A 17,066-nucleotide genomic window follows, 5' to 3' on the forward strand; every position below is an offset into this window, starting at 1 on the left:
GAGCTCGTTAGTGGACCATCACTTGTGAACATCATTACCACCATTGCTTTTGTTACAGTGAAGATCAGACCTTCTCTACATTGTTCCGACCATTGCACTAAAGGGGAAGGGGTTAAAGCCTACAATATTAAGAATGCCAGCCTTGATATTAAGGATGAGTGCTTCGTATGCACAAGATTAGTTTAATTGGTCATTTTGGAGACTTCAAAGGAGAACAACTTACGATAATTGCTAAATTCTTATGTCAGGGTTAGTTCAAGATATTTTACTTCGAAGCAGCTGGACAACTGCATTGATGTGGCCATTTCCATGATGCTCAGATAGACGTGGCCCTCTGCTCCTTTCAGGGTCAAGGAGTAATGATACTTATAATGGTAAGGTGCCAGGAGTAAAGTCATTAGATCTTATGGAAGATGTAGATGAGCAGGTTGGGATGATCTCTTACCGAGCTGTTCCTCTTCATTGAATCCCATGATTTCCATCGCCTCCAAAGTCTCATGATACATGTCTGCATCATCCTGTGAAGGGACAGGTACATAACCATAGGAAAAGAAGGTATAATTTCCAAAATCTTCTAGTAGTAACTCCTCTGAAAAAAAGAAACGAGACAATGTGAGAATTTCCAATTGGAGGAGATAAATATATGCACAGTTTGGGTGAGGGGTGGGGAGTGGACATCAACTGACCTAAAATGGCAAAGCCCCATTAGATATAACCCCTCACTAACAGGTCATAAACCGTAACCTATATTGAATTAAATAAAAATCTATACAATAAATAGAGTATTGATTAAAACACTTCATATTTGCCATATGGAGAAATTATTTGTGTTTAGATCATATTCAGTAGCAATTTCTTATCTGTAGTGTTAGACCTGACATCTCGGGGTGTCCTTCACAAAAAGAGAGGCAAATGTTGACTTTATAAAAAGTAAATGTGCAGCACATGTCCTCCCGACACGTTTCACTGAATTCTTGGCATCATCAGGGGATGAGACAAATCAATATGAGACAATCCCCTGATGACACCAGAAATTTGGTGAAACATGTTGAGAGGGATGTGCTGCATTTTTAAGTTTTATATAATCAATATTTGCCTCTCAATTTGTGGATGACCCCCCACGATGCCATCTCTAACCCTACAGATAAGCAATTGCTACAGAATATAATCTGTTATGGGGTAAAAGTAGACCAACAGTCTTTATGAATGGGGTGCCAGGACTTATTGGATGGGACAGATGGCCATGCATGCACCCTACATACCCTTCCATTCAGGCTTAGATCCTCGGATCATATAGTAAAATATGTGGAACGTCCTCTCCTCTTTAGCTTGACGGATAGCACGAGATTTTTCAAGCAAATCTGTTTCTTTATTAAAGACCCAAACATAGCATCTACAGAAAAGCACGTTTAATGATAAGTGGACGGAATGTAGTGCTTGTTTATACAGCGACACTTTATGCCAAAATCCTATTAGCCCTTATATGGAGTAGCCTGCTGTTATTTAACCTCAGTACCAAACATTTCAGCGCAATCCATCCAGCACTGCAGCCAACGTTTAGGGATTATTGACTTAAAGCCTTACACATACCACCTTCTCTCGGACTGTTTGAGGCACTGCATTGGATGCGGGGAAGAGTGGGTAAATCTGCTGAGCTGCTGGGTCTCTGTTCACCATAAAGGTCTCATATACAGTTTCAGAACGCGTATGCGGTTTTATTCTCAATGCGTTTCGAAGTTAGCAAACTTCATCAGGAGATCCACAACAGTCCTGTTACTACGTTGGATACTCCAACCTGTTGAGGTTGCAGTTTCGCCCACAATCGCAACTTATCACTTATCCATAGGCGATATGTGCGTAATCATCTGGGTTCCCTCCACTGGAACCTCCTCTGATCACAAGAATGGGACAACCCCTGGCTAATTTAGTCAATCTAATGGACATTTAATAAAGCATGAATGACCGCCGCACCACCAAATTGTGGACATGGGACCCAATGGTCTTGTGTTCCTTGAGGATTCCAACAGTAGGAGCCCCAGCAATCAGACTCTTATCATCTATCTTAGATATTCCTTATCAGGTGCTACAATTTCAAACCTCACCCGGACTTTATTTCCTTGCTAATCAGGTGTGAATTATATTAAGAGTGACTTAGGGCTGAATTACTTAGGTCCTAGAAAGCTATATAAAGAGGTCTAGGAATAGTAGGAAAGTCTGCAAATGAAATTGATTTACTTTTTCTTGATTTTACCATGATTTTCTATTTCCTTTTTTTACTAAAATGACTAGGATTTTAGATAAAAATCTACACTATAACAAAAGGGTAAATGATTGCGTTGTATGAACTGAGATGTCGAGACAGGATGATTTAACTCAAAGTAAATCTGAATCTTCTGGCTCTGGCCATCGCTCGGAAAAGTACCTCTTGGAATAGAAGAAACTGAACATTTAGTGTCTCTGTAAACAGTGTCCACATCTCTAGATGTTTATATCTTTCTCCCTGTGGATATTTCCCTTACTTAGACATTTCAGTCCTATGTGTTTATGGCTGCATTCTTCTCTAGAAGACCGAAAAGGATACAAGTTTCGATGTTTGCTCCAACGATGAATCCAGAAACATCAAAGTTGATACGAATAAATTTACCCTGGACAAAAAATAGAAATATAGTAAAAAAAAAGATAGTCTCAAAATGTTTTAGCCAATTTTAAGTAAACAAGCAAAAAATATATACAATATATGAACATAAAAGTGATGTTCTGTGTGCGTACTACAACCGACATACATGCTAAATAGTTGTAGCATATTTCTAAGGAAAATAATACTACCCAATGTGTCAGAGCTCCATAGTTTGCGGCGTGTGACTCTTTTTGTGCCTATTTTAGTTTCATACTGTATTTTAAAATTGTCAATGGGTGGTGAAGCCCAAGTAGTAAAGTTTAAGAGCCCTTGACCTAAAGTGTTATTCTTTCTTATTTTACTAAAAAGTACTGCCTTTATAAAGAGCTCCTTTTAGTCGTCTTTGTGAGTTGTATGGATCATTGTAGTGGATCACTTAGGTTTTCTACTATAGGTTGATTGATAACACTGGATCTATGAAAGGTTTCTTCTATCAGCCTTTATTTTGGGTTACAGTGCTCGATCTCTGAAGAGTTTCTTTAGATTGCATCTTACTTAAAATTGTGTTCCATCCAAAATAATGTCAGACAAGCACTGTAATGGAGAAGGTAAGGTCTGCATGTCACGGGCTACAAATACGGTAATTCATTACTGAAGTAAAGGCAATAAATACATCTTTTAGTTACGAATCTGCTTTCTAACATGACTTCTAGTCTAGAATGTATCAGTGGAGAAGCCACGTGCCACACATTTGGGCTAGTTTATCCAGGCTTCAAAGGATTGGCAGATCTGTGTATCGAAAATGGACATCCCCAACTCTATAAGTAAGGGGAAAAGCAAATTAATGTTTATGATTATTCCACCTACCTTTTATTTGTAAGCCAAAACCAGGAGTGGAACAATCAGAGGATCATGGCGTAAGGATAGGAGCATAGGACCGCTTTCTCCCCACCCAAGAAAAATGGTCTGATTTTTCTGTTCAGAGCTTGATCAGAGTTTGATCAGATTGGGATCAGTTTTTCTTGGAGATGGAGAGAAAAAGAAAAGTTTCTCCACCCTCTCCATTATGTCAATCAATGGAAATTAGACTTCATTTGTATGTCATCCTAGTGCCATCCGATGTTTTCCTCTGACATATAGTCTTGCATTATCGATTTTGATCCGACACTTGGATCTAAATCGGACATGTACACAGCCCCATACAATAACATGGGTATGAATGCTATCCTTGAAAATCACAGATAGCACTTGTCCAAAATAATCAGCCGTATGCACAAGCCCTTAGAACTGATGAGGATTGTGACTAATCTGGGTGGACGCAGGTAGCATCTTTTACTTAAAATACAGCTGTGAATTCTGCTGTTTCCTATCATGTATGTACCACCTAATTTTACAAATGGGATGTCTATAATAATGGAGCCTATAAATGTCCAAACACTCCAGAACCCCTTGGAGATTTTTTTTAAATTTTTTGTTATCAGCGACAGTCGACTAAATCCCAGAAGCTTCTAAATTGGACTTAGGGCTAATCTAATATTACCAATTCTGCCTTTACTTTACCTTGAATTAGACAAGTACGTAGAGCAAAGGAGAGCAGCAAAGTTGTACCTTAATTATTAATTAATTAAGTTATTAATTGCCTTCGGTACTTTGGAGCTCCGAGAGACCAGATAAGGGTTGAGTGTTTATTAAAATCACTAAGATTAACTTCATTATTTCCAGACATTCTGGACATAGAAAGCAAACTTTTTTTTTTCTAAACACCTTTGACAAAAAAAAAATGATCCAAAGCACTTTCTTGCTTGATACTTACAAATCGGGATGAGTTGTCATTTTTCACAGTTTTGGCATTACCAAAAGCTTCAAGGATGGGATTAGCTTGAAGCAGCTGCTTTTCCAGCTCGCCCTGAAATTCATAGCAGTCAGTGTGATGGATAGAAATCAAGAAATGAAAACGATGTATACTTTATCGCAACGTAGGTCAAGAGTAGACCCTGGAATACTTCTAATATATGAACTGTAATGGGTGGTCAAAGGTCACTTTCTCCTTTGAGGGAATTGCTTGATGTGCTGGCGGATTGCAATTAACAACTCTATTGTAGCATGAAGCCCGGAGCGGCCGCTATGATACAGTAAGTACTGTAATGTTCATAGATCAAAGACCAAGCGCAGCATCTGCTGAGGATCATTACTGAGATGCCCTGATTCAACTTGGCACCAGCTCTCAGATGAAGGAATGGTATTTTTGGCAAAAATTAAAATCAGAAAATAAACATTCATAATCTTTTTTTCTTATCTTCTGCCCCATACATAGCATTGTGCCATGTTGTGATGTAATGCACATCACCGAGCTGTGAAGCAGCATTGCTTAACCCTTTCTTTTCTGAATGTTTGCTACTGCATTCCGCAATCTAGGCAAACGAGATTGCGAAATGCAGCAATACTTAGCCTGCAACAGGAAAAAAAAAATCAATGTCTTGTAATATTATCATTGATTTTGCATGCACAGATACACACGCAGTGTAATAAGGATGTAATTGTGTACACAGCACGACATGCAGACTGAGGTCAAAGGAATTAATAAAGGCACGGCTAGTGGTGTGATGTATGTACGTGTGGTTTTTTTTCTTAATTAATTTCTAGTGCTAGCAAAAAATAAATGCAAAATGAGACAAAATAAAATTAATTTTCATCCTAAATCCCTATCTATTAAGGGCCATAATCTAATCTATTTCCTAATATACTTTAATTAAAAATTTCGTATCCTTCCCCCACTACACTATTTAACTGCGTTTCTTTTCTTCCTACTTCCTTTTTGATGACGCTTCCTTTGAGAATCCCAGAATATGCTGGGATACTCAAACAAAGCGTCATCATTGGCAGTGGCGACAGTCACTGCCTCAGGGCCTGGGTTGGTCCCTGCACAATGTGCACTGTGCGATATGCACAATGACAGTGCACTCGCTAGGTCAGATCACCTGTAACGATCCGGCAACTGAGAGCACTGTCAGTGAGAGGTGTCAGAATACACAGCTGATAGAATATGCACGCCGATAATATTCTGACAATGCACACTGACAGTGCATTCTTTTGCCGGCCTATTACTTCTGATCTGAGCCAATGATATAGAGCACTGTCATTGTGCACCACACATAGTGACAGAGCAGGAACCCGTGCAGCCCCTGAAACAAGTGCCACTGTTGACGCTTCATTTCAAGGAGGGGGCAGAGGCTGAACCAGTGTCCGCAGACTGGGCTAGTCCCTGTACAATATGCACTGTGCGATATGCACAATGACAGGGCGCTCACGCAGGCGCAGTTCGATCTCTGGCAGCGCTACGTTTGGAGCTGTCTGCGCAGGTGCGCTTGGTGATATGGTTAGATATCCCCTACATGGGCATGGGCGTCCTTACAGCTCTTACAGGACGTCACTTCCGGTTTCGGAGCTTCACGCCGACTCTGAGACCAAATGTGATTTTGTGGGCACACCGGTAAGCGATTAAAACACTTATTAACTGTATATATTCACCTGTGTATTGGCTATGGCCTACTTCCCCTGACGAAGCCTCACTTGGGAGGCGATACGCGTGGGGCCACCACCACTGAGCCTCCTGGATACTCCAGCCAGTCCGTCCAGAGGCCGGTTTGTATTAGATGAACTTATCAGCTCTATATAGGTGTTACATTTAAGGCATGGATTATTGGATGTTTATTGGTATATGGGTGGCGTTGTGGTCATCTATCCATTTACATTACTAGACAACAGATGCACAGTTACCATGCTGTATTTAGAGGTATAGTAGTCCCATGAGCCGATAGGCAGGTTATATATTGTGTCATTTACTATAGGGCCTTGTTTTTCCATACTGGTTTACGGGCAGGCTGTATATTTATATATTTATAATTTATATAATTATTGTTATTATGTACCCAGGTGCTCCACAGTGGTGGATTGTTGTTTTTAATTGTTTTTATCATGCCAATAAAGTGTTGTGTGTGGTTATATAAATATAATTGGTGGTGTGCAATTTTGTAGCAGTAGCTTTTTTCTTTCTTTATTGAGAGGTGTCAGAATACACAGCTGATAGAATATGCACGCCGATAATATTCTGACAATGCACACTGACAGTGCATTCTTTTGCCGGCCTATTACTTCTGATCTGAGCCAATGATATAGAGCACTGTCATTGTGCACCACACATAGTGACAGAGCAGGAACCCGTGCAGCCCCTGAAACAAGTGCCACTGTTGACGCTTCATTTCAAGGAGGGGGCAGAGGCTGAACCAGTGTCCGCAGACTGGGCTAGTCCCTGTACAATATGCACTGTGCGATATGCACAATGACAGGGCGCTCTCTCGCCAGTTCAGATCAGCAGTAACGAGCCGGCAACTGAGAGCACTATCAGTGAGAGGTGTCAGAATACACAGCTTATGGAGGTGGGGTTCTGGGATCTCTGCATGCCGGGTATTCTAACAACGCGCAATGACAGTACATTATTTTGCTGGCTTATTACTTTTGATCTGAGCTGGTAAGATAGCACACTGTCATTGTGCACCGCACATAGTGACAGAGGAGGGACTCGCCCAGCCCCTGAAACAAGTGTCACTGATGAACCTTCATTTCAAGGCAGGGGCAGAGGCTGAACCAGTGTCCGCAGGCTGGGCTAGTCCCTGTACAATATGCATTGTGCGATATGCACAATGACAGGGCGCTCTCTCGCCAGCTCAGATCAGCAGTAATGAGCCAGCAACTGAGAGCACTATCAGTGAGAGGTGTCAGAATACACAGCTTATGGAGGTGGGGTTCTGGGATCTCTGCATGCCGGGTATTCTAACAACGTGCAATGACAGTGCATTCTTTTGCTGGCTTATTACTTCTGATCTGAGCTGGTAAGATAGCACACTGTCATTGTGCACCGCACATAGTGACAGAGCAGGGACTCGCCCAGCCCCTGAAACAAGTGTCACTGATGAACCTTCATTTCAAGGCAGGGGCAGAGGCGGAACCAGTGTCCGCAGCCTCTGCCCCCTTATGATGCTTTGTTTAAGTATCCCAGCATGCACTGTGATTCTCAAATGAAGCATTGTCGAAAAGGAAGTAAAAAAAAAGAAAGAAAAGTAGTTAGATAGTGTAGATAGGGAAGGCTACAGATTTTTTAATTCTTATATATTAGAAAATAGTTTAGATAATGGCACTAAATACTGTAGATAGGGATTTAGGATGAAAATTAATTTGGATTTTGGACCACCCCTTTGTTGCCAAAATCAGGTTTAAATCTGTTCCTGATTTATTTATACATAACTTACTAATGTATTTGTATAAGCAATGCTCCACTGATGTCCCCATTTCACTGTAAGTCCCGCATCCCAGCAGAGATGTTTACTGTGGTGGTCCAGCAGCAGTGGTGCGTTTGCAGGGGGACTGGATTAGCCTATCTCCTTCACACACAGCACTGATGATGGACTGATGCTGTAAACTCACTCCTCAGTGGAGGATTGTAACTGCTGGGACCCAAGACAGGCAGTGAAACGGAGATATCAGTGCAGCTTCATTTATTCAAGAAAGTTATTAATGTATATATATGTATATATATTAGTCATGACCAAAATTTTTGAATTCTTTAAGTTTTCATTGAAGGACATAAAAAAATATCTGAACAATTGAAAGTCTTTAATTTAAGTAAATAAAACCAAAGATGAAGAAAAACACATTACGAATTACAATGTGTCGTTATTTAATGAAAATTGGGTCAATTTACAGTTGGTATGACGTATTTGTGTTGATAAGCTTTGTTTGGAAATTATGGCCAACCGTCTCTACTTTTGTCACTTATGTCCAAAGGACCTTGTTCCAGAGGTATTGTAGTTTGTTATAATCTTTAGCCATGCTGCCATGTTCTTTATAGAAAGAAGCAGCTTACTCCTGTCAACGCTTCCGAACAGACCATACTTATTCAGTCTTTTTTCTACTTATAGTTTCAGCAACTTGAACATTTAATATGCTATATGAGGCCTTTAGAGCCTGAGCTGTAGCTCTTGGTTGTTACTTTTTACAAATTCTCTGATCTTGGGGTGAATTTGTTGGGACATCCACTCCTGGAATAATTATCAACTGTCATGAATGTTTTCTACTTCTAAATAATCTTTCTCACTATAGAATGATGGACTCCAAATTGGTCGGAAATGGCCTCATGACCCTTCCCAGCTTTATGGACTGCAAAAATTGCTAATGTCTTTAAACTTTGGCATTGTGTTAACACATGCCTGACCAGTAAACTGGCCAAACTTCTGCTTTTATAAAGGAGGTGATGAACAATTATCTTCTTCATTCCTATGGAAATAGTAAGGGTGTATTTCATTTTTCACAAATTTTGATCTAGATTTTGTTGAATAGACAATGACAGTATAATTTTCCATGTCTTGATCATTTGAGGTTGTATTTAATTTACCTAATTTTAACACCTTCTAAGGACTAGATAATTTTTTATTATTATTATTATCAAGCCGTACAACCGTAGAATTGAAAGAGGGTGTACTTAATTTTTAATTTTAATTAAATGAATTAAAATGTTATTTAATTAATTTGTTTTTTAAACATTAGCCAAGAAACCGAATTGATTGAACCTTCCCTACCCTTTGTGTATGAGTAATTCCAGCATGTTACTGCTTTGCTGGCACCACTTTTTGTAAGGGCAATAATAGGGTGTAACTGCAAGATGGCACCACGAGGTACATTTTGTGTTGCCCGTGTGAGGACAGTGTGCTGCGCGGACTATGTGGGGGGTCGTCTTTGTGGGGGGCTAAGAATTCCAAATTGTCATTATAACTAGTTTAGGAGAAGTGGCAACTATAATAAGGAGTGGGGTTAACATGGTGCAGTGGCACATGCATGATTGAGGCTCCTGAATGCCATCTAGCCAACATCATGGCACCAAACACCATTAGCTGGCCACCCCTGATCTGTACCATATGTATCATAAGTCACATACGGGTGGTATTTTTTCATTGTATTTGCCGATTAGACTAATTGTGTAATCTCTGCAGCAGGGGCACCGCTAATGGGGGTGCAAAGTTGGCAAAGGGTATGTGGGACTGGTGCTTTAAACCACCTGACCCCATAGAAACCCGCCAGCAATATCAATGGCAATTGGGTATTAGTTCTTTTTACAGATTTTGCATTTGAACCCAGGAGCATCAATTTGTGCATAGAAGCACCAGCCATATGCAGCTACTAATATGTTAAAGAGGACCTGGCACTTGCCATAAATATAATATGGTGTAAATGTCGCTGTTCTCCTGAATTCGGTGTTGGTTATTATTTGCTCCTGTGCCTCTCTGGTCCTGCGATACGGTCTCCTCTTACTTAGTGCACCCTGTATATAAATCTAGTCTTATTAGCCAAAGGGGTGTGATCTTGAAAATAGATGCCCGCCCCCTTGGCTGACGAGATTACACTTATATATGGGGAAGAAGGGGCCATATCTCAGGAACGGAGAGGTGCAGGATCAATACAAAAACAGTGCCGGATTTAGGAGAACAGCAGCATTAATGCCGGATGAGAATATAACGTATTTATGGAAAGAGAGAGGTCCTATGTGAGGACAGTCAGTGTTAAGCTCACATCGAGTATTTTAATTGCAGGGACCATAAAATGAGCGAGTGAGTATCCTAAAAAGTGTGAGCTAGACGAGCAATATAAACATCCCAAAGCACAAATTGGGGGCCACGGATAGTTACCACCCACTCTGAAGGTAGGTGCACATGACCGTTTTCTCTCCATACAAGAAAAACTGTGCTAATTTTTGGATCAAACTGTGATCGGAGTTTGATCAGAATTGGATTGGAGTGGGATCCGTTTTTCTCAGAGGTGGAGGGAAAAAAAATTCTCCATTCTGTTTTGCTCAGAGGTGGAGAGTTAAAAAAGATTCTCTATTTTCTCCATTTTGTCAGTGACAATCGGACTGCGCTCGGATGTCATCCGAGTACATCAAATGTTTTCTTCGAATCCATATATTTGCATTGCTGATTTTGATCCAACACTTGGATCAAAATCAGACGTGCACAGCCAAATAAATATATTTTTTTCCCTATGATTAATATTGAAGCTGATCATCCTCCCCTCCAAAAATATATTTTTATTGTAATCTGCTAAATATATGTTAATATTTAAAACCAACCAGAGATAGTGGCGAGCAGAGTATCGTGCAGCCATGCAAAGCGAATTCTCAGTATAGAAGGTGCATGCCATATTGCGATCCCACTACAAATTCACACTGGGTCCATTAAATGTTTATTTCAGGTCGATGACTTTCCAAGTTCAAGCTGCTGGGTTCATTCAGCGTTGTCGAAATGTCAACCAAAAAGTATCAAAAACACACAAAGGATTGTACGAGGTTTGACTTGCGATCAGTGATTGTCAGCCACTTCTATAAGAAATAAATATACTGGGAGTTACTGCTGATATGGCACGAGATTAATCTGTGTTTCTGCCCATTACATTATGTCACTTTCAGATTTTACTTTTTTCTTTTAGACTTCCCTGCTGAACAATCCCAGTTCGACATGAGTCAAAGCTCATTCATTGGACCGGTTTGTGTCAAACACGAGTGCTATTGTTGCATTTCGCTGTGATACGACATGATATCGCCGCCGCCGCCATCATCATCTCGTCCACCGCTGGGTCTGAGGGTGCAACAATAGCATGCAGATGTTCACTCGGTGCTATCACACGCACACTGCACAATCTATTTACTCACGTAAGCAAAAGACGGGCCTTGCTGTAGTTGAATAATGTGGTAAAACAAACGTCAGATACAAAAATGGCAGAAAACACAATTTTTCCCCCTATTTTAAGAAAGTATTAGAAATGATACAAGAAAAAACTACAGAAAATGGCCCAATTCTAGCATCAGAAAATTCTGTTAGATGTAGTATTTAAAGGGTTACTCCCGACTTCAGTTGGTAATCGGTGGGGGTCCAACTGATGGGACTTCCACTGATTCCGAGACCAGTCTCTATTCCAATTCTCTATAGGACTGCCGGAGAAAGTTGTATACAGCGCTCAGCTAATTCCAGCAGTCCCACAGAGAGTCAATGTAGTCGTGGGGCGCGTACTTGGCCACCACTACATTCAGATGGGGCATTCTCAAGATCAGTGGGGTCCCAGCGTTCGGCCCGCTACCGATCAGCAAGTTTGGATAGATGATAACATTCCCTATTTTAAAGCACCACTCCATTATTTTGTTTTATTGCAGGGCTGGAGTGGTGCTGCTAATGTAAGTTTCCTGCTCCCACTCGTATACTTATCAACCACCATCTTCATCTATTATCAGCGCCACTCCGGTCTTCTTCTGCAGGTTGTGACTTGCTGGATCACTCCATCATTTGCTGGGCTGACCAGACGTCACTTTTTAATGTTAAGTCTATGAGAGCCAGAACTAGGCCAGAGCGACGCTCCCATAGACTTACACTGAGAGCTTGTGACCGCTACCTCTGACCTCCGGTCAATCATTAGTTGTGGTCACAAGATGGCGGCACAGAACCAGAGTGATGCTGGGAAGATCTGAAGATGGCAGCTGTTGAGTACAAGACTAGGGGCAGGGATGTTAAATTAGTGGCGCCACTCCAATGATGAAATTTTAAAAAAATTGCCAGTGGTGGTCTAAGGAGTTATTACCATGTCAGACTTTACGATCTATGCATGGAATAGTTAATAATGGACTAATCCTCACGGGTCGAATAAATTATCCCAAGAATAGGGCTGTGAAGTATCCCATCTGTATGAAGTGGCGTCTGAGCATGTGCATCACCGCTCCATTCTTTCTCTACAGGACTGCCGGAGATGTCTGAATACAGCGCTCAGCTACTTCCATCAGTCTCACAGAGAATCAATGGAGTGGTGGTGCGCATGCTCGGACGCCACTTCATTTAGGCAAAGCATTACAGATGATAACTCCTAAAGATGGTGATAACCCTTTAAGGCCTCAGGCACTCATATATCGCTCGTATATTTATTTTTAAAGCCGTTGTGTTATGAAGGCATGTAGACATATTAGAGGAGGGTTTCCCACTTATTACCATGGATTGCTGCTGACAAAGATGGACGCACAGTTTGGGGAGTCAGCCAGAGCCCATCCATGTGATAATACAAGTCCCTGCATGTGCCTCATTCATGTGTCCAGGGGGGAAGAGTGAAGATGACACGGTTTTTATATTCCAAGTTGTCTCGAAATTCCTGTAGGAAAGCCATGGATTTGTTCCCTTACATCGAGTCTGTCAGCACAAAGTGACTGTTCAAACCAAGCACAGGCGCTCGGTGCACCCTTGGCAAACAGTCAATCAATCAAGAATGAGGAGGAGTGCAGAGATAGATGCAAAATCAAGTATGTAGGAAGGTGTACTTAAAGGGGCTATTCCACTTTAATTAAAGGGGTTGTCCACTACTAGGGCAACCCCTTCTTAAACAAAACGTTTGGCCCTGATAAAATAATAAAGCCTATACTCAACACCCGTGCCAGCGCCGTTCCTGCGGTGTCAGCACTCATTCTCCCGAGGCTCCGGTGCTGCTGTAGTGACCCGTGACCCAGGCACCCAATCAGTCGGCGTCACTGTCTCCACCTCCTGTCGACTTGAGCATGACAAGGTAGTCAGAGATCAGCTGCAGCCCAGACTTCTGCTTCATGTTCGATTTGTCCAAAGGGGAGGACAGTGACGCCAGCGCTGATTGGGCGCCGGCGTCGCGTATCACAACAGCATGTCTTGCATCGGCTGTGGCGCTTATGTCATCTCGACAGCACGGCAGCCAATCAATGAGCTCAGTGGCCCTACCAGTGTAGACGGATCACCCCCTTCAGAGCCGCTGAGCTCACTGATCAATTGCTGCTCTGTTGATGTGACGTCTGTACTGCATCCGATGCCAGGGTCCAGGATCAGCGGTAAAGACTCGCCGATGGACCTGGAGAAGGTGAATATAGCCCATTTTTTTCCAGGGTAGAAACTTAATTGAAAGGTAACAACCACTTTAAGCTGTTTGGCCACACCGATGGCGCACAAATTCTGCAGAATTTTCTTGGAAGCTGGATCACATTCTTTCTCCTGCACTTGACGCGCGTCGGGGAAGTGGCGCCGATCTCGAGCCTCCACTTGAACTGATCGGAGGGTGAGCCGTTTTTTTTTCTTCTATGTGCATACTTTCTGCGCTTGGTTTGAACAGTCATTTTGTGCTGACACAGAACTATATAACATTTATTATGGGGATACATGTTTAGGACACTAATGGGTTACTTTCTCAATATCAAATCTTACAATTTTTGATACTATGAAAAAACACAATGATTGAGCAAGATTACCGCAGGGTTTTTGCTCATTTTGTATGTTTGTAGGTTTTATATAATTTTGAATATGATGCCAAAATAAAACCCTCATGTCTGCATTTTCCTAAACCTCTCCATAAACAATTTAGAGAAAATAATGACATTTAGTGGGAGAATATTTCACTCGATGATCCAAGTGACATTGTCAGCGTGACACGCTCAGGATTGTGCCGGGTCACAACACAGTGTATTATACAAAGTCTTCGCTACATATAAACACCAGAACTGATATGTAGCTGTGTATTCTTAACATGTCAGTTACTTGGCAGGAGAACAAATGGCCGGCGATGCAATGTTTCTTTAACAGACTCCACCCTATGGAGAGTTTCTGAGTATTACCAGCTATCGTTGGCTTTATAAATCAGTGATTTGTTATTATTAATGGACGCTACTTACAGTGATGTTGGTGTCTTTCTTTCCCTTGTGTGATGATGCCACCACAGCCAGGTACTGGATGACCTTCTTGGTATTCTCTGTCTTCCCAGCGCCAGATTCACCTCTAAATTAAGAAGACAAAAATCCAATCAGGGGAGAAACTAAAAGAGTAGGTCCCATAGTCCCATTATCAGATTGATTGGTTGTGAGCTAAATTTTAAAATATCTTCACCGACATATTCCACATTGCGTGACACAACACAAACAGTCGTTAAAAGTTTTGTTGTTTTTTTTTTTTTAGATTTTATGAAAATCTCATAATATAAATGAAAAAGTAGTTTGATTAATCGATGATGGGATGTTATTTTTTTTCTGTACAGAATGAATCAAGTGAATTATGCCAAGTACTGCCCATACAGTAGGGATGGAGGCCCAGATCTGCACAGTGGCCCACCGGAGGATTCCCCTGTTCTCCTATGGGCCAGTCCGAGGTTCCCATTGAGAACCTCTGGTCAATCCTCAAAAAGCGGGTGGCCAAACAAAAATACAGAAATTGTGATAAAATCCAAGCAAAGTTTATTAATAATAATAATAATATAATAATAATTTTTATTTATATAGCGCCAACATATTCCGCAGCGCTTTACAACTTATAGAGGGGACTTGTACAGACAATAGACATTACAGCATAACAGAAATCACAGTTCAAAACAGATACCAGGAGGAATGAGGGCCCTGCTCGCAAGCTTACAAACTATGAGGAAAAGGGGAGACACGAGAGGTGGATGGTAACAATTGCTTTAGTTATTTGCGCCAGCCATAGTGTAAGGCTCGGGTGTTCATGTAAAGCTGCATGAACCAGTTAACAGCCTAAGTATGTAGCAGTACAGACACAGAGGGCTATTAACTGCATAAAGTGTATGAGAACATGATGCGAGGAACCTGATTATGTTTCATTCTATTTTTTTTTATTTTTTTTTATTTATTTTTTTTATAGGCCACACAGGGATAGTTAGGTTAATGCGTTGAGGCGGTAGGCCAGTCTGAACAAATGAGTTTTTAGAGCACGCTTAAAACTGTGGGGATTGGGGATTAATCGTATTAACCTAGGTAGTGCATTCCAAAGAATCCGCGCAGCACGTGTAAAGTCTTGGAGACGGGAATGGGAGGTTCTGATTATTGAGGATGCTAACCTGAGGTCATTAGCGGAGCGGAGGGCACGGGTAGGGTGGTAGACTGAGACCAGAGAGGAGATGTAGGGTGGTGCTGAGCCATGGAGTGCTTTGTGGATGAGGGTAGTAGTTTTGTACTGGATTCTGGAGTGGATGGGTAGCCAGTGTAATGACTGGCACAAGGTAGAGGCATCGGTGTAACAGTTGGTGAGGAATATGATCCTGGCAGCAGCATTCAGGACAGATTGGAGCGGGGAGAGTTTGGTAAGAGGGAGGCCGATTAGTAGAGAGTTACAATAGTCCAGATGGGAATGAATAAGAGAAACAGTAAGAGTTTTTGCAGAGTCGAAAGTAAGAAAAGGGCGAATTCTAGAAATGTTTTTGAGATGCAGATAAGAGCGAGCCAGTGATCGGATGTGGGGGGTGAATGAAAGCTCGGAATCAAGGATGACCCCAAGGCAGCGGGCATGTTGCTTTGGAGTAATGGTGGAACCGCACACGGAGATGGCAATGTCAGGCAAAGGTAGGTTAGTAGAGGGAGAGAACACGAGGAGTTCAGTTTTTGACAGGTTCAGTTTCAGATAGAGGGAGGACATGATGTCAGAGACAGCGGTAAGACAATCACTGGTGTTTTCTAAGAAGGTCGGAGTGAAAGCAGGAGAAGAGGTGTATAATTGGGTGTCGTCAGCATAGAGATGGTACTGGAAACCAAATCTACTGATTGTTTGTCCAATAGGGGCAGTATACAAAGAGAAGAGGAGGGGGCCTAGGACTGATCCTTGAGGAACCCCAACAGTAAGGGGAAGGTGAGAGGAGGAGGAACCAGCAAAACATACAGTGAAGTTTAGACAAGAATGGGCGGTCATCAGTCAGGATTTGGCCTAGTAGTTGATATACAGCTGCCAGGGCAAAGGGTAGAAGTCTTGAAAAATAAGAGTCAACACAATAAATATTGAGTCTTTGCATAAACTTGATGTATTTGTCAATAAAAGTGTAAAAACTTATAACATGCTTAAATTGTACTTGAGTGACCATAGAAATATGATAAAAAGATCTACTGAAGCAGTAAACTTTGTGAAAACCAAAATTTGTATCTGTCTAAAAACTTTTTGACTGTAGGCTGCTTTGTAAGAGAACCTTTGTGTTTTCTAGTCTGACACATTTTATTAGTTTACTGATGAAGCACACTTTATTTTACTCACTATTTTTAATTATTTCTGGTGCATAAAAGTTGAAAATGTTTGCAAAAAGCTTGATTAGGCAAAAATGTTGCCGAAACTTTTTATTTATATTGGTGGGATGAGAATGCAAAGATGATGGAGACATGGCCAACCACAGCTTGAAAAATTCACTATCATTTAGTTGCGCAAATTACAGCAGAAATCTGCTCAAGCTCATAACTGGAGCACTACTCAAGCTCATGACTGGAGCACTATACAAGCTCATGACTGGAGCACTACTTGAGCTCATGACTGGAGCACTACTCAAGCTCATGACTGGAGCACTACTCAAGCTCATGACTAGAGCACTA

At 41.4% G+C, this 17,066-nt stretch overlaps 1 protein-coding gene across 2 annotated transcripts in view; it reads right to left on the reverse strand.

The window, feature by feature from the left end:
• The window catches only part of LOC143785977 (myosin-11), a 138,176-nt gene that overhangs the window by 32,540 nt on the left and 88,570 nt on the right, over positions 1-17,066 (reverse strand). Inside the window, exons 5-10 of one of the 2 annotated variants that reach the window (XM_077275133.1) lie at positions 14,385-14,487; positions 11,373-11,393; positions 4,431-4,523; positions 2,582-2,645; positions 1,263-1,361; positions 446-589 (exon numbers count right to left, since the gene is read on the reverse strand). In XM_077275133.1, the coding sequence (XP_077131248.1) occupies positions 446-589; positions 1,263-1,361; positions 2,582-2,645; positions 4,431-4,523; positions 11,373-11,393; positions 14,385-14,487 (524 nt within the window). The remainder of the gene's footprint in view (positions 1-445; positions 590-1,262; positions 1,362-2,581; positions 2,646-4,430; positions 4,524-11,372; positions 11,394-14,384; positions 14,488-17,066) is intronic. The other variant, XM_077275134.1, reaches the window with a different exon arrangement.

This window comes from Ranitomeya variabilis, chromosome 7, assembly GCF_051348905.1.
Source record: "Ranitomeya variabilis isolate aRanVar5 chromosome 7, aRanVar5.hap1, whole genome shotgun sequence".
Taxonomy (NCBI): domain Eukaryota; kingdom Metazoa; phylum Chordata; class Amphibia; order Anura; family Dendrobatidae; genus Ranitomeya; species Ranitomeya variabilis.